The following is a 25,385-nucleotide window of genomic DNA, read 5'->3' as shown; positions in this document are numbered from 1 at the left end:
ATTTCATCAATGCATTTATTGTTAAGGTTTTATTTTGTATTTACTTACAATTTATCTTTACTTGAAGAGGCTTATTCTGCACTCAGGCAAGTCTGCTAAACTTGCCTCTTGCTTGTGAATGTTCCACTCCAGGACTGTAACCAAAATGGCCGTTCTGCCCTCGCTGCAGAATGAGTTTGACACTGCTGCTTTAAAGCGGTAGGTCCATGCTATTCCTTTTTGGGAACCACCATGGCAACTGTGCGATGCTGTGATTGGCCACTCATAAATTTTAGAGAAAAGGAGGCAGTCTTCTCAACTGCAGGCCCATTGGCCTAGAGCTCTCTTCCCCAAAGAGTTCAAATTTTGTTCATCTTAAGTCATGTGGCAGAACACTCCTCTTTGCTGAAGTATATTCCAAAGAATTGAAGCTGGCTAGAACTTGGTAGCATTCTCGTTGGCAGAAGTAGACGGCTAAATCAAGAATCTGATGGAGTTAACAGTCATTTCTGGACAGATTTCACTGTTGCTAATCCATGTATACATTAGCGATACCAGCTTTCTAAACCACCTGTCTTTATTTGGAAAAACTGTTACTGTGGAAGGGACCCTCCACCTCCAACATTCCCAGACTCTACAAAACTTCATAGTCCATGTTCTGGGTCCTAACTACAGTCAGTAAGAAAATAGAATTAGCTTTTTGCAGCTTTCGTGGGCACGCTTAAGTAGTCAGTCAAATGTTCTGTTGCACTTTGGGCCCTTTCCTGTTTGTCCTTGCACGTTTGCCTCCTATAACATGTTAGTGCCACAATAGAAAATTGTGACGGGGTGTTAACACACTGGTACTTATAGCAATGCATTCAGCTACTGTAATGTACACCAAGAACCTCATTCTTACTTCAAGTGGTGGTCAGCCTGGGATCTGGCTCCCACGAGTGACTGCAGCCTAGGCGTTGGAGGAGGAGTATGAAGCTGGGTGAAAGTTTTTTTTTTTTTTTTTTGCTGTTGTGATCGAGCTACTAATGGGTAATTTCCCAAGTAATAGAATGGCGAGGAGAACTCTGTTTTCCTTCCTCAACTCGCTCTGCCCTAGAAGCAGCAGTTGGGAAGGTTACCTTTGTACTTGGGTGTAAGCTAACATGCTCCTTTTCTAAACAGTCCTTCCTGACTCTGGGTTGGAAAAAGGAAAGTGTGGTTTGTTAATTAGGTGCACCCTTAATGTGTCATGGAAAGAACAGCTCTAAAACAGAATTCTGAAAAGATCAGTCGAGGCTGAAGAGTGACGTAAACCTTTAATGGAGAACGCCCAAGGGGAGAAATTACTACTAGTAGATTCATCGGTTTCGTGGCCAGGAGGGGCCAGTGTGATCATCTGGTCTGATCCCCTGTATAGCACAGGCCAGAGAACTGCCCCATAATAATGCCTAGAGCAGAGCTCTTAAAAACATCCCGACTTGATTTCAAACTGGTCAGTGATGGCAAATCCACTACGGCCCTTGGTCAATTGTTCTAATGGCTAATTACTCTCACTGTTAATTGTACGCCTTATTTCCAGGCTGACTCTGTCAATTAATGCGAAGAGCATTTTCCCCAAGGAAATTGAGACGGGTAGAGTGTGGAACAGAAGGTGCCAGGTCATTGGTCAGTATCTATCGAACCATACTTGTGCACTAGGCTGCAATGGCTGCTTTTCTTCTATGACAGCCACTGGAGCTCTTCGTCATTCATCCAGGCTTAAACTGTGACCGTTATGAGAGCCCATAAATCCTCTAGTTCTTGTTCTGTGAAGTTCCTAGGACTAGTACCATCGCTTTGCCATTCTAGACTGCCGTTTCACCCCCCTCCGCCCGACAACTTTAAACTGAACGCAATCCATTGAGATTTTGCAACAGAATCTATTGGACATGCTGCTGCCAAGGTTCTTGAAGGGTATCCGTTCACTCTACCCCGAGGCCACTTCAGCATGCCGTGGCAGCAAACAAAAAAGCATTGGCTAAATAAGTCCACATAAAGATCAAACCAAAACTCTTGCAGCTGTAATTAGCTCAAACACTATCAGAAGGAATCTGTGGTTATCCAGAACTAATGCAGAAATGAGGTAAGAACTGCCTTACCTTGGGGTTACAGTCTGAAGTTTATGTTAAGCCAATCTTAATTGGGTCTGTCGCATCACTTTATCTCAGGTCTACTGCCTGTGAACATTTGGAGTCAACTGAGGCATTAAAAAGAAACCACAGTTACTCCTTACAACATAATCTAATAAAATTACTCATTAAAATTACTCTCAAGCCTGTCCCACATAGCCAACTTTAATGAACCGCACATAGGTAAATTATTAAAGCCTTTTAGTTTACTAACGGTCAAGTTTGTTCTCACCAGTGAGAAACTGGACCAATCTCTAGCTAAATTCAGCACTCAAGCCTACAGTTTTACCATTTTGTTGGATTTTTCTCAAAACCGGTCTGATTCACATGGAGAGCCTCTGTGTAGGTGTTCCTTGACCATAGTCATTTAACACTGACCAGTTTTTGAAGTGCTTATTTGAATTTTTACCTCCATTTGTTCTTGTAACAACTTCTCTGCCTTGGTCCAGGACTGTTGCATGATCCTTACCTAGTGACAAGTCAAGCTAGACATGATTAAGCATACCCAGCCTCTCTCTAATACTCAGTCCATGCTACTTGGCATCTCCAACTCGTCAGGGAAGGGTGGCCTGGATTGCTATTTTTTTTTTCTATTTTGGAATATCAGTCTCTAACAGCAAGCCTGTTTACATGGTGTTGCCACAGGTCAAGTTTGCAGATTGATCCTTTCCTCTCAGATAGGAATTGTAAAGTCGGGCGTGCTTTTAGCTGCCACAAGCAATGTCTTGCTCCAAATAGACTTTCTTTGTGGAGGTTCTGGTTGGCATAAATCTCTCCTCTCTCCACTTCCACTCCCCCCCACCCCCAATCCAGACTTGTGTCCCAAGGTGTGAAGAATGCTTCAGAAGTGAGCATTTCAGTTTATTTAGCATGGCCAGAGTATACAGTACCTGACTTCTGGCCATAAAAAGATACCGGCTGAACCATGTTGCAGCTGTAACCTGTGATGCAGGTAGCTCAGACATCGACAGCTACTCATAGGAGCTGAAAATTCAGTTCATTCTCACCTCTAGAATTCTGATAGCAGCAGCAGCTGGGATCAGCAAAATTCTGGGCACCATCTTCAATTCAGTTAGTCAACACCAAGACTCCTAGGCTCTTTAAATAGCGTTTTAAAATTCTTGTTCAGCCCTGTAGTCAGTTAGCTGTTTAGTTAGTCAGTGAGCCCGGGCCGGGGCGTGCCCTGCGCCCCAGGGTTTAAGTCGTGCGGCTCTTGCAGACGTTCTACGCCAAGGAACGACCCACACACAGACTGTTTGCGCTGCTTGCGAGAAACCCATATCAGCGAAAGGTGCAAGATTTGCAAGTCGTTTAAGCCTCGGACCAAAAGAGAAAGGGACATTAGGCTCTGGGCCATCCTGATGGAGTCGGCGCTGGCCCCAACCCTGGCACGCCGCTCCGAACTGGTACCTGGCACCGCGGCGTGGGTACGCGGAGACCCTCTAGTACCGTCGACCAGTCAGCACCATTCCCTGTCCATGGGGCACACCAAGAGGGCCAAGAAGGTTCCCTCTTCGCAGCAGCACTGAGGGAAATCTGGGACAGAGGCTAGGCCCATGTCGGGCAGTCCTCAATCCCCACTGGGCCCCAGGCCTGCAACTCAAGCTGAGCGGAGTAGCCTGACCCCTTCGGAACAGGCAGCTCCGGATGTCCGGATGCCTTCCACGCCTGAAGCCCTCCAGACGGCCCAGGGCGTCAAGTCCATGCCTTTGCGTGGAGCGCTGCCGATGTCGGCCCTGCGCTCCAGACGCAAGCCGCTGCTGGGATCCCCGCAGCCACCTCTGGCCCGGTACCGGTCTCGGTCCAGGGAACATTCCCAACGCCGATCACCGCTCGGGGCAGAGTCCAGGTGGATCGCCCTCGACGCCGACCAGACTGTCTGGCTGGATTCCGTCCAGCTGGGACTTGTGGCACCGCTCATCCTCAAGGAGCGAATGTCGACGGGACCGCGGCGGGCGTCGCCATCGGTCCTTGTTTCGGAGAGGGAACCGCAGTCAGTCACGACACGATCGTTGATGCAGTTCCCGCTCAGACTCCCGCTTCAAGTCGCCACCAAGACATCGCAGCCTTGGGCGTCGATCGCTGACGTCTCGCCATCATGGGTCTGCCTGTCGAGGCCGTTCACGGAACAGCTATCGGCACCGCCGCTCCTCCCGGTCCAGGGATAGTAGCGGATCTTACGCCAGCCCGGTCTCCATCCGTAGCCGTCCCTCCATGCGCCAGGCCAGCCAGCCCGGACAGCAGGTGCAGTGGCACCGAGCGTGGTGGCCGGCCGAATGGTACCAGTGGGCACCGTGGCCTCCGGCGCAGCCCCCGATGGGGGCTCGCTCGGTGGCCGGAGCTTCAGAAGCACCGTCTGCCTCCCTCTCCAGACCCCCGAGGAAAGAGTTGGTGGGACGTACGTCCTCGGCACCGTGCCCGGAGTCCGACCAGGTGGTGGACCCGCCGGTGCCGGCCGACATCCAGCGCACCACACTGGCCTCTTCGCCCCGCCGGGAGGAGGTGATTGCGGCCGCACCCCCCTATGTCCCGCAGGAGGACTTTAGGGCCCACTTTTAATGAGGGTGGCAACGAGCCCACACCTCCAGGCAGAGTAGATGGAGGAGCCCTCGGACTCCCTGTTTAACAGTGTTGTCCCCATAGGCACCGGGTAGGGTGGCCTTGCCTCTCCATGAAGGGGTGGCTAAGATTTCAAATGCCCTATGGCAAACACCGGCCTTGTTGGCCCCCATCCCTTAAAAGACGGAACGCAAGTATTTTGTACCCACTAAAGGGCACGAGTACTTGTATACCCACCCGGCGCCCAACTCCTTGGTAGTCGAGTCGGTCAACCCTAGGGAACGGCAGGGTCAGCCGACCCCAAAGAACAAAGACTCTCAGAGACTGGACTTTTTCGGAAGGAAAATGTATTCATCTTCGAGCTTCCAGTTACGAGTGGTGAACCATCAGGCTCTCCTGGGCCGATACAAATTCAGTCTGTGGGGCTCCCTGCCTAAGTTTGAGGACTCCCTCCAGGAGCGCGATGGGAAGGAGTTTAAGGCGCTAGTGGAGGAAGAGACAGTGGCTGCTAGGGCGTCCCTGCAGGCAGCCTCGGATGCCGCAGACACGGCTGCACGATCAATGGCCTCTGCGGTGTCCATGAGACGGCTGTCTTGGCTCCTACTCTCTGGGCTGTCCAGCGAGGTGCAGTCTTCCACGCAGGATCTCCCGTTTGATGGGAAAGCTCTGTTTGTGGAGGAAACAAATACGAGGCTGCGTGGCATGAAAGACTCCCGCACGAACCTCCAGACTCTGGGCCTCTATGTCCCGGCTCCGGCAAAACCTAAATTCAAGCCACGGCAGACTCCCACCCAGGCCCCCATAAGAAGCAGCGGGACTATCAGAGACGCCCTCAGAGGCAGTCTCAGCCTGCCCCCCAACCTGGGTCCTCCAAGGGCAAGCAGGTGGGGAAAAGGCGTTTTTGATGGGGTGCTTGGGGGCACCCCGCCAGTCCTCATCAGGGATCCACCCTCAGTAAAGCTTTTCTTCTCCAACCGGTTGTGTGCTTTCCTCCTAGAGTGGTCGCGGCTAACCTCGGACTGATGGGTCTTCAACACCATTTCCCGGGGCTACACCCTCCAGTTTACTTCCTCCCAGCCCAACCACCCCCGCCCCTGTTCTTCTTGGGGGACCTCTCGCACAAAGCTCTGCTCGAGCAGGAGGTGGAGCGGCTCCTAGGACTAGGAGCAATAGAGGCGGTGCCCAAGGAATTCATGGGCAAAGGGTACTACTCCCGTTATTCCCTTATCCCGAAGGCCAAAGGGGGGCTCAGGCCCATCAGCCCTCCGAGTCTGAACCAGTATATGGTGAAGCTCAAGTTCCGCATGGTCTCCCTGGCCTCCATCATCCCCTCCCTGGATCCCGGGGACTGGTATGCTGCCCTCGATCTACAAGACGCATAATTCCACATCCACATATTAGAGGGGCATAGACTCTTCCTCCGTTTCGTGGTGGGACGGAATCCTTACCAATTCACGGTCCTTCCGTTTGGTCTGTCATCTGCACCCAGGGTGCTTACAAAATGCGTGTCCGTGGTAGCGGCCTACCTCAGACGGCGGGGGGTCCAGATATTCCCCTATCTGTACGATTGGCTTGTCAAGGGCACCTCCCAGTCGCGGGTGAGGGATCACGTGGCGCTCTTCCTGTCCACATGCACCACCTTGGGCCTGTTGGTAAACAACACTAAGTCCACGTTAGTCCCGGTCCAACGCATAGAGTTTATCGGGTCACTCCTGCACACAGAATCGGCCAGGGCCTCTCTCCCCACCAGACAGGTTCAAGACCCTAAAAGGTCTCATAGACTCAGTCACAGGGTTCCCGGTGACAACAGCCAGGGTTTGCCTGGAACTCTTGGGTCACATGTCGGCGTGCACATACGTGGTCCGTCACACCAGACTCAGGATGAGGACCCTCCAGCTCTGGTTGGCCTCGAAGTTCTCCCAGGCCACGGACTGGATGGGCAAGGTCCTCACTGTGCCAGACTCTCTGATCGCCTCCCTATGGTGGTGGTCTGCCCCAAACAACATGCTCCAAGGGGTCCTGTTCAGGGACAGGGCTACATCGTTGGACCTGGTGTCCGATGCGTCTGACCTGGGTTCGGGGGCCCACGTGGGGAACTTTCAGACCCAAGGTCTGTGATCGGCTCAAGACCTGACCCTACGTATAAATGTCAAGGAGTTCAGGACGGTGTGGCTGGCCTGTATGACCTTCCACTCACACCTAGAGGGCAAGGTCCTCACGGACAACACGGCCTCGATCTTCTATATCAACAGGCAAGACAAGGCAGGACACTCTGCCACGAAGCCTTCAGACTGTGGGACTTCTGTATAGCCCACGACATCCACCTGAAGGCCTTTCACCTGCCGGGTGCCCAGAACAAGAGGGCGGATCGCTTGAGCAGGGACTTTTCCTTGCAACATGAGTGGTCCCTCCACCCGGAAGTGGCCCACCGGCTTTTCTGAAGGTGGGGAACTCCCCAGGTGGACCTATTCGTGACTCGGCAGAACCGGTGATGTCCCCGGTTCTGCTCCGGGGGTGGGGGGACCTGGGGAGCGGCGCTATCTCTGATGCCTTTCTCTTGTCCTGGTCAGGCTGGCTTCTCTACGCCTTTTCCCTGTTCCCCCTAATACGCAGGGTCCTGGAGAAGATAAAGTCGGACAAGGCCTGGGTCCTCCTGATTGCCCCGGCTTGGCCCAGGCAACATTGGTACGGGACCCTCACGGGCCTGGCGGTTGCTCTGCCGTTGCCGCTCCGCCTGGACCTGCTCTCTCAGGACCAGGGCCGCCGCCTCCACCCCAACCTAGCAGCTCTTCACCTCATGGCGTGGCTGCTCAGTGGTTAGGTGGAGAGGAACGGACATGCTCGGACCAGGTTCAGTGCGTCCTCCTCAAAAGTAGATGGCCCTCCACTCGCCATGCTTATTTGGCCAAGTGGTCCTGATTTTCTAGGTGGGCGGTGGATCCGGGCGTCTCCCTGGTGACAGCCTCAATCCATCTTATCCTTGATTACCTCCTCCACCTGAGGACCCAGGCCTGGTGCCCTCGTCGGTCAGGGTGCACCTGGCAGCCATATCGGCCTTCCATCTGCCGGTGCAGCGGCACACGGTATTTTCCCATGCTATGACTGGCCGGTTCCTTTAATCTTTTTCCGTATTCTAGACCCCCAGTCCCACAATGGGACCTAAACCTGGTGTTGGCTCGTCTCACGGGGCCCCCGTTTGAACCACTGGCCACGTGCTCCTGGTCTCACCTCTCGTGGAAGGTGGCCTTCCTGATTGCAATCACGTCGGCCAGGCGAGTCTCAGAGCTCAGGGCCCTGACTTCCGAGCCGCCCGTACACAGTCTTTCATAAGGACAAGATCCAGCTCCACCCACACCCCGCGTTCCTCCCAAAGGTGGTCTCCACCTACCACATGGGTCAGGACACTTTTCTACTGGTCCTCTGCCCCAAGCCTCATGCGTCCAGTGAGGAACGCTGTCTCCACTCGCTCGACGGGCTCTGGCTTTCTACCTCAAGTGGACTAAGCTGTTCAGAAAGTCCTCGGAACTGTTCGTCGCCTCAGCTGAGCGCGTGAGGGGCCAGACGATTTCCACTCAGCGGCTGTCCCATTGGATCACTTTGTGCATCCGTTCCTGTAATGAACTGGCGGGTATCCCCCCCCGCCGCCCATTGTGAGGGCACACTTGACTCTGGCGCAGGCCTCGTTGGCTGCCTTCGTGGCCCACATCCCCATCCAGGACCTTTGTAGGGCCGCCACGTGGTCTTCGGTTCACACATTCACCTCACACTATGTGATCGTTCCCCAAACCGGGTTCGGCAGGGCGGTACTCCATCCTGGGAACTTGTGAACTCCTACCCACCTCCAACAGATATAGCTTGGAATCACCTACTGTGGAATACACATGAGCAATCACTCGAAGAAGAAAAACAGTTACCTTTTCCGTAACTGGTGTTCTTCGAGATGTGTTGCTCATGTCTATTCTACATCCCACCCTCCTTCCCCTCTGTCAGACTTGTCTGGCGAGAAGGAACTGAGGGTGGGGGAAGTGCACAGCTCCCCTTATACCGCACCAGGCAGGCTCCACTCCAGGGGTCGCGGGGGGCACTCCCCCCTACGGGTACTGCTAGGGGAAAAACTTCCAGCACCGGTGCACATGGCGAGCACACACACCTACTGTGGAATAGACATGAGCAACACATCTCGAACACCAATTACGGAAAAGATAACTGTCTCTTTCACAGCCACGCCTCCCCATCACCTACATACTTCAGGTGAGGGGATTTATTGTGTGCATGTGATCAGTGCACATGCATGGTGTGTGTGTGTGTGGGGGGGAGGTTGTACATAGGTGAGGGGCCATTATCTGTAAACTTGAGGTAGGTAAAAGTGTGCGCACGGGGGTGGATGCTGGGCTGCCGGAGTTCACTGTTGTATTGTGAAGCCTGGACTGTTAGCATGGAAAGATTTCTGCTCCTTCACAAGGCTGGGATGGAATTTTGTATCCGTGCATTGTCCTACAGAGCCTTGCGTAGGCAACAGGGAACTAAAGAACTCCTTGTTTCACATGCTGCTCTGTGAAGTGTGGAGCAGGCTCCCTGCAAATGTCTGCGTGCTCGGGGGGAGGGATGGTTTCGTTCCAGAAGGATGAGTCTCCTTGTACTAAGGTGGGCCAAAGTTGAAAGCTTGCCTCTAATCTACGCTCTAATTGTCGTACACCAGAGAGAAACCGGCTCGGCACTTCGAGCTGTTCCAAAGCCAACAAGCACCGCTGAAATTACAGCAGGAAACTGTGACTCCCAGGGTCAACCGGCGAGATTTTAGGAATGGCTTCCAGATTGCTAGGCCTGCTATTAATTGGTGAGACTTGGCTGCCGCGCTGGGATTGGGTCGCCAGGTAGAAATGACTATAACTGGGCTTAGAACCAGTGGCCGCTGCCAATTAAACTGACCTAATGAGCTAAAAGGCTTGCGAATAAACGGAGAAGTATGAGCATAATACAGTCAAAACTCCTGACTTGGGATAACTCCAGGCTTTGAGTAAACAGTGACTTGCTGCTCCCCTCCCACCCCACCCCGTTTGTAGCTGAGGTTTAGACTTTAAAAATGCCTCATGCCCGTGTTATGTGGACTCATGGTACAGAGCTGCACATCTGAGACACTACCAAGTTCACACACATTTGTGCATGTTCCTTTAGCAGGTGCAAAATACCCCACCTACGGGGGTTTCCCAGATAAAGAAGGAAGTTCTGTGAAGTAGCTCAGTGCTGCTATAAATAACAAGGCTTCAGGCGTAACTTAACTAGGCATCACCCCTGCTGGGAAAAGCTTCTGTAAGGAGAGGAAGGAAAAAAGATTTATTAGAGTTGTTTTGCAACTCTTGTCTCTTCAGATCCCAGCCCTTCCTTCTGGTTTGCAGAGCAGTGTCTATAATGGGCACTTCACAGAACTTCAAGGCAGGCCAATCCGTCTCCTGAGGCACTCTCAGTATACAAACAAATGGACAGACCGAAATTAGGGAAAGGAGAACACCAAATTAGGGTTTTTTTTAAGATAAGTGAACTAGTCTTGAAGAATGAGGATGAGGCAGGGGTCTAGTGGGTCAGTTCAGGGAGAGAGCATGCGTAGGGGGCCGTGTAGAAGAAGGCATAGAGGAGATGGTGTCTAACGAGGACGTGAATAAGAGCATTAGGCACTAGCGTGTGCTCCAGTAACATTACTGCTCTGGGTAAGTTTTGGTGTTTTGCTCTATTGGAATGTGATAACTTTGTTGCCAAAAAAAAAAGTTTGTGTTACGCTGCTTCACATCAATCTTTGTGCAAGGAGATGAGTTGGTAATCTTCAGGTCTTGTACCATGGAGTGGTACAAATGAATTTCTCTGTAGCACCAGAGAAATTCAAATACAATGTCCTGGTGAAAGGTCCCAGCCCACTTCATCTTCCTTGCTCCCTCTCCTCTCTCCCTCTAAAAAGGGGTTGTGTTAAGGAGGAGGTTCTGCGATTTCTGTCAGGATACTGTCCCTGGACCGTGCTCAGGGGTACCATCTTTAATATAGACATCTAGCTAGTAGGTGCCTGAAACATAGTCATAGAACTATACTGTTTGGAAGGGACCTCGAGACGTCCTCATGTCCAGCCCTTCCTGCTGAGGCAGGACCAAGTGAACCTACAGCAGACCTGACAGCTGTTCGTCCAATCTCTTCTTAAAATCTCCCATGATAGGGATTCCACAACCTCCCTTGGAAGCCTAGTCCAGAGCTCAGCTACCCTTAGAGTTAGAAAGCTTTCCTAATATCAAACCTAAATCTCCCTTGCCGCAGTTTAAGCCCATTACTTCTTGTCCTACCTCCAGTGGACATGGAGAATAATTGATCACTGTCCTCTTTATAACAGCCCTTACCATATTTGAAGACTGTTATCATGTCTCCCCCCCCCCTCCCCCAGTCTACTTTTCTCAAGACTAGATACGCCCAGTTTTTTTTAACCCTCCCTCATAGGTCAGGTTCTCTAAACCTTTATCACTTTTGTTGCTCGCCTCTGGGCGCTCTCCAGTTTATTCACATCTTTCCTAAAGCACATAGGCCAGAACTGGACACAGTCCTCCAGCTGAGGCCTCACCAGCCACCTCCTGTGTCTTACATGTGACGCTCCTGTTTATACACCCCAGAACATTAGCCTTTCTTGCCCGTGCATCAATCACATTGTTGGCTCCTCCTCAATTTGTGATCCACTAGAACCCCCAGATCCTCTTCAGCAGAACTACCACCTAGCCTGTTAATGCCCCATTTTATAATTGTGCATTTGAATTTTCCATCCTAAGAGCAGTACTTCACGCTTATCTTTATTGAATTTCATCTAGTTCATTTCAGACTAATTCTCCAATTTGTCAAGGTCATTTTGAATTCTGATCCTCTCCTCCAGAGTGCTTGCAACCCCACCCAGCTTGGCGTCATCTGCACATTTTAGCAGCACACTCTCCATGCATTATCCAAGTCATTAATGAAAGCATTCAATAGTACCAGACCTAGGACTGACCCCCGCAGAACTCCATTCGATCGGACCTTCCAGCTTGCCAGTGAGCCATCGATAACTACGCTTTGAGTTTGGTCTCTCAACATGAGACCTCCCTACCCAGCACTCCTGATGGAGGTGGGAGGGGGGCCTCTGCCTGCTACACTTCTCCCCAACCTTCCTGCTTGGCTGCTGCGAAGGGCTCTCTTACCCTGCTCTGATCTCAACCTCTGTTTGGAGGAGATGAGGGTGAGGGGGGACTCCATGAACAAAGCCTGCCTTTGGGACTCAGAGCTCTGTCTAGCAGCACTGCTGCTAAGAATTATTTGGCAGTAGTGGAAAAGTTGTTTGTCTCTTCAGTTTCGCTCTGCTGGCTGCAGGCTCTGGAATGCCAGACTTGGGCTGGTTAGCATTCAGTTTTATGTGGGGGCAGCTGACCTTACAACCATAAGAACTAGAAACTTAATTTTTAATGAGCGCTTGAGCCAGTGGCAAGCAGGTGAGTGGGCATTTCAGGTCCGGCCATAAGGTACCATGTGAAATCCATGCTCCATTCCTTTCCTTCTGCCTTAACCCTTCCTGATACCATACATTCTGATAATCGCAAATGACATGTTTTTAGCTGATGTGATTTTTAGATTGATGGTGACACTTCACCAGGAAGAGACAAATTTGTTAAACCGCTTTCTTCCCTTTCTAATATCCTGCTCCTACTGTGTTGGAATATATATGAGCAAGTCATGCCAGAATTGCACATTCCTGGAGTGGGGTTTGGGGTGGTGAACATATAAATTCTTAGTTCTTTCTCAAGGGGAAAATCTTCAGCTTAAACAGACTTGATCAGAAAAAAAATCACTTTGTATACAAACAGCAAATGGCAGCAAAAATCTAAATTGCCCCCTTGAACCGTCTGTAGTATATTTCCTGAGGGTCTATCCTAAAGGACAGGTCTGAAACTTAAAGCAGTTGCAGCCCCGTCAACCGTCACTACCCCAGGCCAGTAATTGCAGGGATCTTGCATCGCAGGCCTCCAGCTGTGAGTGCCTTTTCTGGGTCTAGTACAGGACTCCCGGCCGATTAAATTACTCAATCAGATGTAATCAATAAGAGCATTAAACTGCACGGCAATTGGACAAGCAGCTTCTAATTTTTTAGCCTGAGCTGTTGCACGTTCCTACCAGATACTTTGTTGCCTGCTCTCAAGCACACCAATTTTCCAGAAGTGGCTTACTTTAGATACACCAACTGAGGCGCTCAGACAGTGGAATTCAAAAGGAGTGAGAAGCAGCGAAGAAAACTCTTGCTAACTTTAGACAAGCCAGCTGTGTTCCTTTTTAAATCTGGCTGGTCTGGAGATCTGGGACATAAAGTTCTCGAATAGTACAGTACCTCACTGGTGCGCATACAGTTACCAAGCTTTGGTTGTACCTTATGGAGTGCTTCTCTAGAGCCTGAGCATGAAAGGTGCCATATTGACCTGAATGTCAGCCTTGAAAAGGCTGGGAAGAGGATGGCAAACACACACCCTAACACAGCGGTTCTCAAACTGGGGGTCGGGACCCCTCAGGGGGTCACGAGGTTATTACATGGGGGGTCGTGAGCTGTCAGCCTGCACCCCAAACCCTGCTTTGCATCCAGCATTTAGAATGGAGTTAAATATGTAAAAAAGTGTTTTTAATTTGTAAGGGGGGATCGCACTCAGGGGCTTGCTGTGTGAAAGGGGTCACCAGTACAAACGTTTGAGAACCACTGCCCTAACAATCTTGAGATTTTAAGCTGAAATCCCTATTGAAATTGGAGGCATTCTGCCTAAAACAGAGAGCACTTGATGGCTCATTCTCTTTGTAAAAGTAGCTTTAGTCTTACCCTTCTGGAGACGTGCTTTTCTCTAGTTTAAAAGCTCAAGTGGTCTTATGTTTAAGGCTGCGTCTTATTCACAGAAGTCACAAATTCCATTACTGGTTTTTATTTAAAGATCTCCATGACTTTTTGACACTCTGGGATGTTTCCATGTGGTTTCAGTGAGTCCCTTGAGGGCGGCCCGTGTAGAGCCTGGTTAAAGAGCAGGGACTCTCATCATTGGGTTGGTGCCTTGTCAAGAAGCGTGCAGCGCTTATTTTCCAGATTCCACGCCTGCGTCTTTTTGGAAGAGCCCCAGCTCTGGTGGAAGTGATGTCTGTTCAGCCTTGATCTTCCCGCTGCCTTCGGAGAGGCTGGCAGGGAAATAGAACTAGAGGAGCAACCTCTGTTCGCTCTTAGCAGCCCTGCTGCGTTGCTGCTGATCTAACGCTGCAGGCACCAGTGGCCAGGCTGCTTAAAATAATTAAAAGTATTAGTTAAACGCTCCCTGTTAACTGTTGTTTTAAATGCAGAATAAAGGCAATTGTGATTTTTAAATGACCCGTGAAATGTCATTTTCTAGCTATAAATTCATGACTGACTTTTGTCTTCCTGAAGCCCGTGAATTAAAATAGCCAGTGCTAACAGACTTCTCTCTGAGCTTGAAAGCGTATGTTTGTGTTGATTTTTGTGTAGTTCTTGCCAAACTGCTTTTAAAGGAAGGAGAGAAACACTGGCGGGATGGCCTAGTTGGGGCATGTAGTTCTCCTACCTGCTGGAGCAGCAGCCGCTTGAACGCAGTCCAGGCCTTCTCATCTTCAAGGTCAGAGTCCCCCTCCGCTTCCTCGGTGATTGTGGAGCCATTAGGTGGAAATGAAAGAGATGAACTGATCAAACACTCCTTGAAATGCCTTCAGGGTTTCAGCTTGAATATTTTTAATTAGCTCCATGTAAAGACTTTATTACTTCAAATAACCATGATCATAGAAGATTCTCAGTTTGATCCCCTCCCCCCCGCTTATGGTGCACAAGAAGCCTCAGTAGATGCAGTTTTTACACCCAGATAGACCCCCCAAGCCACAACTAACAGCCAGTGGAAACATCAAGTGATTATCTTTAAATACACCTATCAGGGACCTATGAAAAGAGCTATGTATGTCCATAACATAGAAGGTGGCTCACCATTAGCATGGTCGAGAGATGCTTTGCTCTGATATAGTACGGAGTACTGCAGAATACCTTATCTAAAAACATCTGTCATACTTTGTCATAGCTGATAGGAATTTGTGCTGCAGGTTCGGTAAATGACTGACTGGCATTTGGAGCCAGTGGATTAGCAATCGAGAGAGTGAGATCTATAAAGATTTTCTCCTCATCCTAATTCCTTGTTCCCGCCACCTCCTTTCAGGATGAACCCTTGGCAGTGGTATGACATATCTTCAACCCTCTGCTGGATTTCTAACGCAGCTGAGAGCTGTACCACCTTCCTGAACCCACAAGTGGTTTCGGTTTGGCTTCAAAATGTTGCATATTTCAATCCCATCTCAAACCCCCCTGATGATTCAGTCTGAACTGGGAGAATGTCGCAGTAGTGAGGGATGTACTGACCTGGTTTGAAGGGAGGGTGGTTTTGTGATGGAAAGTGCCAGAACAGAAGTCAGGAAACTCCCAGTCCAGCTACTGGCTTGCTTGTGTGACCTTTCCGTGACTTCACTCTCTGACCTGCAAAATGGGGATAGCGACCGCACAGACTGTCTGAGTTCATGAATGGCCTCATCCCCACTCCTGCTGAAGTTGTTTGGAGTCACCGCAGGCCCTAAATGCCTTGCATAACCTTGAAATGGAACTTTACAAATGTTTCACTTGTAAGTCAAGTGCTTTACAACCATTTGCCAGAGGAGGGTTTAAAAGTGCAAAATATTTTGTGTTCGGATAGAATATTGCACAAAAGACATCTCCTGCCTCCTGCTGTAACTTGGCCTTTCCCTCCGTCTGACTGTGAGGTATCTGGTTTCAGAGGGGTAGCTGTGTTAGTCTGTATCAGCAAAAACAACGAGAAGTCCCTGTGGCACCTTAGAGACTAACAAATTTATTTGGGCAGAAGCTTTAGCCCACGAAAGCTTCTGCCCAAGAAATTCGTTAGTCTCTAAGGTGCCACGAGGACTCCTCGTTGTTTTTGTGAGGTATCTGTTTTGCTCCCAATTCTTGGGCTTTGTGTTTTGGTTAGTTGGAGTTGGAAATTGTGACCTGTTCTCCTTCGTATCATTTCAGATAAATAAATACTGGGAAGTTAATTTTTAAAAGCTTGCAGAGTGGGGTGGTGACCCAAGAGCTATGTAATTGGCTTGATAAACAGACTGAAGTGGATATAGCTGTTGAAACTGTAACAAGTGAAACGTGGCTACTGTGAACTAAGAGAAGATAAGTGGGGTAAAAATCTGTCTGGGGATTGGTCTCTTTTTGGGGGGGAGGGATGGCTCAGTGGTTTGAGCATTGGCCTGCTAAACCCAGGGTTGTGAGTTCAATCCTTGAGGGGGCCACTTAGGGATCTAGGGCAAAATCTGTACTTGGTCCTGCTAGTGAAGGCAGGGGGCTGGACTCAATGACCTTTCAAGGTCCCTTCCAGTTCTAGGAGATAGGATATCTCCATTAATTTATTTATTTATAAAACAGCCGTTGGAGATGCGCTACTTTTGTTTTTTGATTACCGTTCACTCTGCATGAACTACGTGAACAGATTTGGATTAACTCCTAGCAAACTTGACAGTGGCTTTTCTTTTAAGCCTGAGTTTCAATGGAAGGGGACATATACACAGCAGAAAAAGAACCCTTCCCCCCGGCAGCAAGTCTCAGAGCCTGGTTCGACTGACTCAGGTTTGCGCTGCAGGGTTAAAAATAGACGTTCAGGATCGGGCTGGAGCCCAAGCTCAGACACCCAGCAAGGGGGGGAGAGTCTCAGAGGCCAGGCTCTAGCCTGAGCCCGAATGCCTACCCTGCTATTGTTACCCCAGTCGCGTGAGCCCAGTCAGGCGGAGTATGTTGAGCTGGGCTTGGAGACTCACTGCCATGCGGGTTTTTTGGTGCGTAGACGTACCCTAAATGGGATCAGGGCCTGAGTACCTCTAAATCTGGGTTAGTTCTTTCTGAGACACAGCATGTGGCAAATGGGTAGAACATCATCTTGATCCTCAGTGCATCTTCGTGAACGTTTTCAACGCTACCACTTGTAACTGCTAACGGTTCAGTATGTTGTGGTGTCATGAGCAGTAGGATATTGAAATGGAGGGCGGGGCTTCATAACTCATGAGCAACCAGCAGTATGGGCTAATCTAAAGAACAAATCCTGCCTGACACACTTGATGGCTTTTTAGGTAGAATTATAAAATTAGAGAATAAAAGGGACGTGGTGTGTGTGATATAACTGAATTTAAGTGGCACATTTGCAGTGTCTGTCCAAAATGTACAAAAATAATTCAAATAGACTTAGAGAAGAACAGTATCATCTGGAGTGAAAACTAGCGGAAAGACTACAAACGAGAGACAAGATGGGGGAGGGAATATCCTTTATTGGACCGTCTGTTGGTGAGAGAGACAAGCATTCGAGCTACACAGAGCTCTTCTTCAAGTCTTGTTAAATGAGAGTGTAGAGTTGAAGGAAGAATCCAATGACTGGTGTCGAGTTTGGATAGAATGATGAAGACTGAACCATGTTACTCTAGAATAAGGTGATAACCTAGGTGATGTGAGGATCAATAAACACCACAAAAGGACTCAGATTGGAAAAACAGACAAAAAATGACAAACGGATTAGAAAAATGCCAGCTAATGCTTTAAACTCAAAAATTCAGTGAGCAGAAGAAAGCAGAGAAGCCGTAATGCTGAAGAGACCTGGGTGTGATGGGGGACAGCGAACTAGGTAGGGGTTTGTAGTGCATTGTGGGGGTTTCTTGTACAAATATGTCACAGAGTAAGGGGGTGACATTCAGGTGTACCTGCGTTCATTTCTGGGCACCTCGATCCCAAAAAGCTATTGACCAATTTAGAAGGGAGTAAACAAAGAGGAACAGAAATGATCATAGGGCTTGGAGTATTGACTCTTTTTGAATAGAGTTGAATCACTTGTATGTTGGTGACCTATGGTGGGCACTATCTACAAGTATATGACGGGTATAAATGCTAGTGAAGGGAAAGTTACTCAGTGGACTACAAGGATAAATAAAGGCTAGGTTGGAGTCCATAACATTTAGAGATGGCATTTCCTTTCAGGCCACGGGTGAGGCTGCTGGAGGAATATTGTGGGAACTTTACTCTTACTGTGCTCTGTGTATTGAGCTGTGAATAAATACAGAATTATTTCAGAGCCAGTAACGTCCATCATAAATCACAAGTGTCTGAGAATAAACCAAGCTTTAAGCAGTTACAGCCAATCAGTCTACTCAAACTACATTTGTGATCAGTGTTTGAATGTTGCTGATTGTGGTTTTCGTTCTAGAATCCTCTGCAGATGAAAGGAACGGTTCCATAACTGGGAGGAAGCTACCTCTAGCCCGCAAACATTGCATCCGTGTTTTGGGAGGAAGGGAGAAGAAACGTTGTTTCATTGGAGAGCTCAGAATTGAGGAGGCTGCAAGCCTGTTCTCAGTTTTATACGTACAACATATTTTTCCAGTTATTAATTCCTGTTTGTGAAATCTTGAGTCTGTCTTTGAAAATAAGATTAAACTCTGCTGTAGAAAAGGAGGGACTGCCCCTTGGGCTTTACTTTCTCTCATTAATGGAGCTCTGGATTATTCACAGAAGCTGATATTTACTTTATTTTAAAGCAGACTTTTTCTCAGTCTTCTCCGACCTCTTCCAAGTTTTGGGCTGCACAGAGGAAATATGTAAATAAAAGTAGGATGCCATGGAATTTGTATTTACGCAGATTGTTCTTAGAATAATGGTTTAAAATTTGGCTTTGTTTTGAAAAAATAAACCGATCTCTGGAAAATAATCCGAGCAGGACTGGTCCCAGTTTATTGTCCAAGGATGATTTTATTTTATTATTATTATTATTTTTTTAAAGACGCTACAGTGAGGAATCAGAATTTGAAAACATGATTTGGTTTGTCTTGCCAACTTGCTGCTTCACTTGTTAGACAATACAACATGTTATGCTTTATGAACATTCTTGTGCATATTGATGCTAAATCCAAAGTTACTTCAGAATATACCCCTTATCTATTCCTCTTCCCCCAAATATCAGATCTCCCCAGTTAGTTCATGTAGATTTCCCTGAATTGTTTTTGAATGGTTCTGCCTTACAGAGTGACAGTTGTTAAATGTAGATTTGAATGCATGCTAATGAACAGCATACAGCCAATACAAAATCAGTAAGAAACCTTACAAAGATTCCATGGAAGGGAAAACTGGCAAAGCAGAATGTACTGCTCCCACCCTGTACGTCCCAGCTCATGCCCTCTGGACATTGCACATCAGTGGTAAGGCAATGAGCAGGGTGTGAAGGAAAATCGCCTCCGGTGAATACACATTCCAGAGACTGCTTGCCAAGAAAGAAACCTCTTGAGCTTTCTCAACCTGTTTTTCTCCACCTTCACGAGCACGATCTAGTTCTTGTATTCCACATGAACAACAAACTTAACTGTTATTGACTGACTTAAAAATCAGCAAGCAAAGATAGTACACTGGTAAGTTAGGGTGCCAAAAGACTTGATCTGTCAGTGTCTTTTAAGCACAATACTAAATATGTAATTTACAGCATGATTAACTTATGGTAGACTTCATTGCTTATGGAGGAAGTATGTCCCACAGTCCTATTTGGCTAGACCAGGGGTAGGCAATCTATGGCACGCGTGCCAAAGGCGGCACGCGAGCTGATTTTCAGTGGCACTCACGCTGCCCGGGTCCTGGCCACCGGTCCAGGGGGCTCTGCATTTTAATTTAATTTTAAATGAAGCGTCTTAAACATTTTAAAAACCTTATTTACTTTACATACAACAATAGTTTAGTTATATATTATACACTTATAGAAAGAAACCTTCTAAAAACGTTAAAATGTATGACTGGCACGCAAAACCTTAAATTAGAGTGAATAAATGAAGACTCGGCACACCACTTCTGAAAGGTTGCTGACCCCTGGGCTAGACAGACGGTCAAATTCTCCCCTGTGTCATGATGTCATTCTCCCATTTACCTCCAGTGACAGTTGCACCTGTCTCACTCAGCGTAAAACTGGGCCCAAAATGAATGTGTATGGACTTGGTGGATATTAGCTCATTAGGAAAGAAGTTAAACTAAGCAGAACAGTTCAGATGTTCATATCTGCTCCTTTTAAAGGATCAGAGGAGCTTAAAACTCTCTCTTGGGGAGAAGGAAAATGCATCTATATAGTAGCTTGGGCTAATAACTGTCCTAATTTGTAATAGATTTAGGGACTTGGCTCATGTTAGGTCTTGATTAATAGCACATTGCAGTAATCCACAACTGAACTCCGTACGGTGCACGCCAGGAAGGCTTAGCTGGGTCATTAGTTGTGAGTTACGAAGCCAACACAAATGTAGATAAAATTATAAACGTGAACTGTCATTTCTGTTTTGTGCGTGTATCTGATCTTGCTTCACTTGACAGATTTTTCTGCAGGCCTCAGTAACGCTTGAGACTTAATCTTACTCCTTGTCCTAACCGTTCTTTTGTCAGAGGTACTGTGCAGTAAGCTTCTCAAGCAAGTTCTATTTTAGCTCTGTTCGCTGCTTTCTTTCAGGGTGATAAATATTAGGGGGTCACGTCTCTTTTAGGCACTGATAGGTTTGAAGAAACAGGTTGATACCAAAGATGTTAAAATGAGTCTTGTAGATTTTATTGACTAGGCACTAGATGGCAATATATCCCTCCTCTTCATAAATACAAGCAACTTTTATGGGTTAGTGTCTAACAGACTTTATATTGCTGAATATTAATAATCTTTTCTACAAATTGTTCTGATCACTTCCTGGATCAGAAGCTGATGGCTGTTCCCTGCCAGAATCGGAGAGCTTTCATATCTCATGACTCCACAGGAGGACAAGAGACATTCTTGAAGAAGGCACATGTGTAATGGAGTTCCACTACATAGCTACCTATGTCTTCAGCAGCCGGGGCTTTCCCTCTACGCTTCCAAACCGTATCCCAGCAGCCAGCTCCGTCCAGCATTGTCACTGTAGGAAAGCTAGCATGCTGTCGTTTGTGGTTAATGAACACAGGTGCTGTAAAGCTAGGGACAAAAACCTATTGAATCTATGTCAGTATTTGACTCCATCTTAGGCAAAGGTTGAATCTGCCAAGTACTAAACTTATACGCTGTGATTCACAGAATCTAAGGCCCTGATCCTGCAGAAATCTCAAGCCTATACTTAACATTATGCATGTGAATAGTCTTGTTCAATGGACCTGCTCAGTGTGTATAGCAGTGCTGTAAGGCTTCAGGATTGGGCCCTAGGTCCAGAAGGGGACCCCTGTGATCAGTTGCTGCCTGGCACAGGCCATAGAATTTCACACAGTAATTCCTGCAGTGAAAGGAATTATCCTTTTTAATTTTGGGGGGCGGGGTTGTAGGTACCATTCACAAATCAGAAGAAGAGGCAGAGGTATCCCTTCCCCCTTACACCCAGTGATTAGGGCACCCACCTGGAACATGGACTTGACTCCAGCTCTTCCTATCACAGGTGAGTGTTCTAGGCACTAGTCTATTGGTTATTTTGGGGTGGGGGTCTCCGTGTCTCCTGCAGGAGCTGTTCCACTTGGTATCAATTAAACGTTCATCGGAACAGGACCTGGAACCCAAGTGTCTCCTGACCCAGGTGCATGCCATAACCACCAGACTAGACTAATTCTCACTCGGTGGCTCAATGAATATTTATACGAAGGGGAGCAGCTTCTGGAGACTCGTCCCAGAACAGCAAAGAGCTGGTGGTTAGGAAGGGGGGTGGGATTTGAGCCTGGGTCTTCTAAAGGCCAGGTGGGGGGTGAATTGCTGTCTCCTGCTCAGTGAAACACTTTTTGACTCCCAACTGTTTTGTGTCTGAATTTTCAATTAATCAAAAATAGTGGGAAAATTTCAAGTTTTCAGTTGACCTGAAACTAAACCAAAAAAAAAACAAAAAAAACTTTTTTTGTTTTGTTTCAACTGCCAGGAAACCACTAAAAGAGTTGTTCTCCCGTCTCTACCGGTGGATTACCTAGAGCACATCCCTGGGGAGACAGCCAATCTGTGGATTTAAAGACCTCCACGTGATTTAATTAGAGCTTGCCCAAAAATATGAGTTATTTCCTGCAGGAAATGTGGATCATTTCTCTTCTGAACTTTACCATAAAAAAATTTCAGTTTTTCCACAAAAAACAAAACAAAAAAAAAGAAGAAAAATGTAAATTTTTACCAAAATCCAAACAATTTTACTGAGAATTTTAGGGTTTTTTTCTTTTTTTTTTTTTTGTCATGAACCCAGAAAACTCTGACCAAAATGAAAGATTTCCATGAAAATTTAATTTTGATCAAAAAGCTATCTTTCATTAAAAGAAAATGTTTTTGATGAAAAACTTCACCCAGCTGTAGAACTAACCACATCCCTTGGTATGCTGTTCCAAGAGTTTACCTTCACCATTCACAAGTTGTCTTAGTTCCAGTTTGGATTTTTCTAATGTCAACGTCTGGCCCTGGGATCTGGTTATGCCTTTGTCTGCTAAATTAAGAGATACATATCAGCTGTATTTTCCCTATGTAGTTACTTGACCTTAGCCAAAAGACCAGGACACAGTCTGCTCCCACTTCTACCCTGCAGTCTGTGAATGGGAGATGAAACATTAATTCTAAAAAATAAACTAACACATTGGCTCCTATGTGCCTGAGAGATGAGTCAGTATTTCCTGGTTATTGCCAGCTCTTGCAAATTGCTTCTTTGCTAGTAACCACACAAGAAATATAATGCAAATGTAAATACAACTGAAATTACTATAGCTTGAATACCATGGTGTCTTGGTTTTCAACAAGCTAATATATCAGCTGCATAGTACCTCACATTGTCTTCCATTTCTGGGGTGGGTTCAGCAGGCTCTGTCTTCTAGATGGAGTCACAGCAGGCTAGGACTGTAGGTAGGTAAGCAAAAGATTTGGGATGGCAATGACCCCGCTGCCTTCTATACGTAGAAGGTTGCATTCTTCCCAGCTCACCACCCCTGTGACTGCTTGGCCATGGAAGATCTAAGCACCAACATAAGTTGGTTGACTACCAGCACTGTAACTTCTTGGTTGCTGAGGGCGAGAACTCATTCCTTTCCAAACAGCGGGTCAAATACGCAAAATGCTTGAGTGGGTGACAGTCTAAACTTGGCATGAACATACTCAGTAGGGGCTGGAAAACCATGAAAGCTTCCCCAGCACCCATTCATCTTTGACTATGGCACCCAGAATCTGAGCTTAGATCTCCTCTACTAGCACAGACTGTCTGGAGATCCAGACACCTAGCTAAGAACTCGGAATTGTCCATTTTATTTGTTTAATTTTCTAATCTAAGTTGCTCCACTCGGTGAAGCCTGTGACCCTCTGGGGAGACAGCGTCATCTAGTGGCTAGGGCACTGGGGTGGCAATCTGAAACCCTCGGTTCTAGTCCTGGCTCTGCCACAGGTGTCCTGCATGACCTTGCACGAGCGACGAGGCCTCTCCGAGGTTCTTTTCCCCTCCCACCCTTCATCCGTCATGTTTATTTGGAGTAGAATTGTCTCTGCAGCATCTAGCATGCGGAGACGTCTCGGCACTACTGTAATAGAAATAACGCTGCTCTGTGCCTGTTTGCGTATGACTGGAGGGACTCTAATAGCTAGTGATTGTCTTCCCCTGTGGCCGTGGCCAGTGCTGGAGTGCTCAGTGTCACAGGGGCCAGGCTGCGGGTTCTGCTGGAGCGAGAGGAAGCGAACCAAAGGGGTTTTGTTTTGCTTTTAAAGCAGTTTTCCAGTATAATTTTACACTGGAGCAGATGCCCAGGAGATGCCCAGTGCCCCTGTGGAGCGAGGTGTGTATCTCAGGAGGTTACCCTAGTGCATCTCCCCTCTCCGCTCACTTGCATCCGGAGCTGGAGGGACGGGGGAATTCAGTCACTTCTCGCTTGATGCGACCTGTCGCTTTCCCAAATTCGTTGTAGTCGCCTCTCACTGCTTCCCCTTCTCGGAGCTGGTCAAATCTCTGTCACTGCCGGGATTGCGCGGCGGCCGGGCTGTAACACAGGCTGTTTGAGAAGCCGTGCCTTTTACTCTCGGCTGCCGTTTCTGAAACTCAGCAGAGCGGAAACTGCTCGCTGGCGCCAGCTGACTCGCTGCTGTGAACCCCAGAACTGGCACCTTGAGCGCTACTATTTTTGCATGTTCTGTTCTCCCTCTCCCCTCGTTTGTGTTGGCAGTTGCTGGAGAATGAAGCTGATTTAATTGGCAGTTGTGTTTGTGGCCAGGGTGTTATGAAAAGGTTTTCTGTCTCTCTCTGTAAGTTACACTGACTGTGTTTTCATTCTTAATATAATATTCACTTCATTATTAGCTGAAAGAGGTTCTTTTGCAGAAAAAAGTCCCTCTTCCAAAAATACATATAAAAGTTTCTTCATGCAGCAGTATTCTGAGGGCTGGGCTTTTCTGGTGGAAGGGAAGTGAGAAAGCTGATGGTATCTGTGATTTAGACAGAAATCCCTTTCTTTCCCAGGGTGGTGGAACACTGCCCCACTGTGCTGGTACCGCTACTGGCTGCAACATCGAGCCACCCTCGGGCCTTCTCCCAAACGGCAACGGAGTGGGGTTTTTTTGTTCGTGAGGAATGAGGTCCTCTGAGGGCAAATTCAGAGGAGATCTGTGCAGTTCGGTTTTGGGGCTCACTGGCTTTTTTCTGTCACCGGTTTTCCCTGTTAATGCCTGTTGGTTTAAGGGGGATTTTTCTCTTTGGAGCAGGGACGCGTGTGGTTGTCTGCTGCCGGCATTGTCCACTGGACTGCAATCTGGCATTTCCTGACACGACTTGATCACGCATCGTTGGGGCTCAACCTCAGGAAATCCTGTGTGCACTTCACAGGGTTACTCAGCTCATTCCTTTAGTAGGCGGTAAAGACTTTTCCTGCATCAGCAGGTTTAGGGGGATGGAGCTTCGTTACATGTCTTTTATTTAAATCCAGTCTCCTTTTAAAGGAGACTGATGCAGTGCCTTGGAGAACGCAGCTGCAAGGCGATGCGAGGTGGCGTTTCCAGCTCAGTAGCTGGTTCTAACCCATTCCCTGGGAAAGCCACAAACCCCATGGCCTGTGGGTGGGGGGTGAAAAGGGCTGGAGAACCTTTCAGGCGTGCTGTGGGGCCTCGGGTGGTTCGTCATCCACAGAGCATCCAGTCTTGCACAGCCCAGGTCTCAGGCACACACACAGGCTGGAGGCCTTGCCCAGACCAGGGGTTAACGGGTTTGTTTTCATCTCTTGTGTTCCTGCTGACGTGCAGGGCAGTGGGGGGAGGAGAGAGCGCTCGCATCCTGAGACGGTTTTGTTTGTTGAGTTAGTCACAGCGCTTGACACATTCAGGTTGTTTTTCATGGTCTGATAAACTTGAGGCTCCAGCCTCAGAAATGCCTCCTCAACCAGGCCACGTGGAAAGGGAGCCGGGCTCCTGGCCCTCGCCCTGAGAGCAGCAGGCAAACGCTGGGCAAACCTTTGTGTGTTTGCTGTAACTGATACACAGTTCACCTTTGGAGGGGCGGAAACTACTTGACTGCATCACGCGTATCAACAGCTTCCTGCTGGGCACTGCCACGGCACTCATGCCATTTGCATGGAGGCCCTGATGTCAGTATAGGGCGGGGGCGGGACAGCATGAATGTCGAATG

General features: G+C 48.1%; 1 protein-coding gene and 1 long non-coding RNA gene across 5 annotated transcripts in view; one reads left to right on the top strand and one right to left on the bottom strand.

The window, feature by feature from the left end:
- Positions 1–25,385, top strand: part of FKBP6 (FKBP prolyl isomerase family member 6 (inactive)) — a 63,010-nt gene that overhangs the window by 21,491 nt on the left and 16,134 nt on the right. For 2 of the 4 annotated variants that reach the window (XM_065573062.1, XM_065573063.1), the window contains exon 9: positions 18,002–18,502. The exons of the other annotated variants lie outside the window; for them this stretch is intronic. In XM_065573062.1, coding sequence (XP_065429134.1) covers positions 18,002–18,034 — 33 coding nt within the window. In that variant the 3' untranslated portion in view covers positions 18,035–18,502. Of the gene's footprint in view, positions 1–18,001; positions 18,503–25,385 lie in introns of those variants that run through there. 4 annotated transcript variants of the gene reach the window in all.
- On the bottom strand, positions 18,554–23,811 carry LOC122174444 (uncharacterized). Its single transcript, XR_006176237.2, has 3 exons — positions 23,572–23,811; positions 22,555–22,627; positions 18,554–20,702 (listed from the first exon to the last, which is right to left on the bottom strand). It is a non-coding gene; the product is annotated as an uncharacterized LOC122174444 (long non-coding RNA).

This window comes from Chrysemys picta, chromosome 19 (genome assembly GCF_011386835.1).
Source record: "Chrysemys picta bellii isolate R12L10 chromosome 19, ASM1138683v2, whole genome shotgun sequence".
Taxonomy (NCBI): domain Eukaryota; kingdom Metazoa; phylum Chordata; order Testudines; family Emydidae; genus Chrysemys; species Chrysemys picta.
This window is presented reverse-complemented; position numbering and strand designations above follow the sequence as displayed.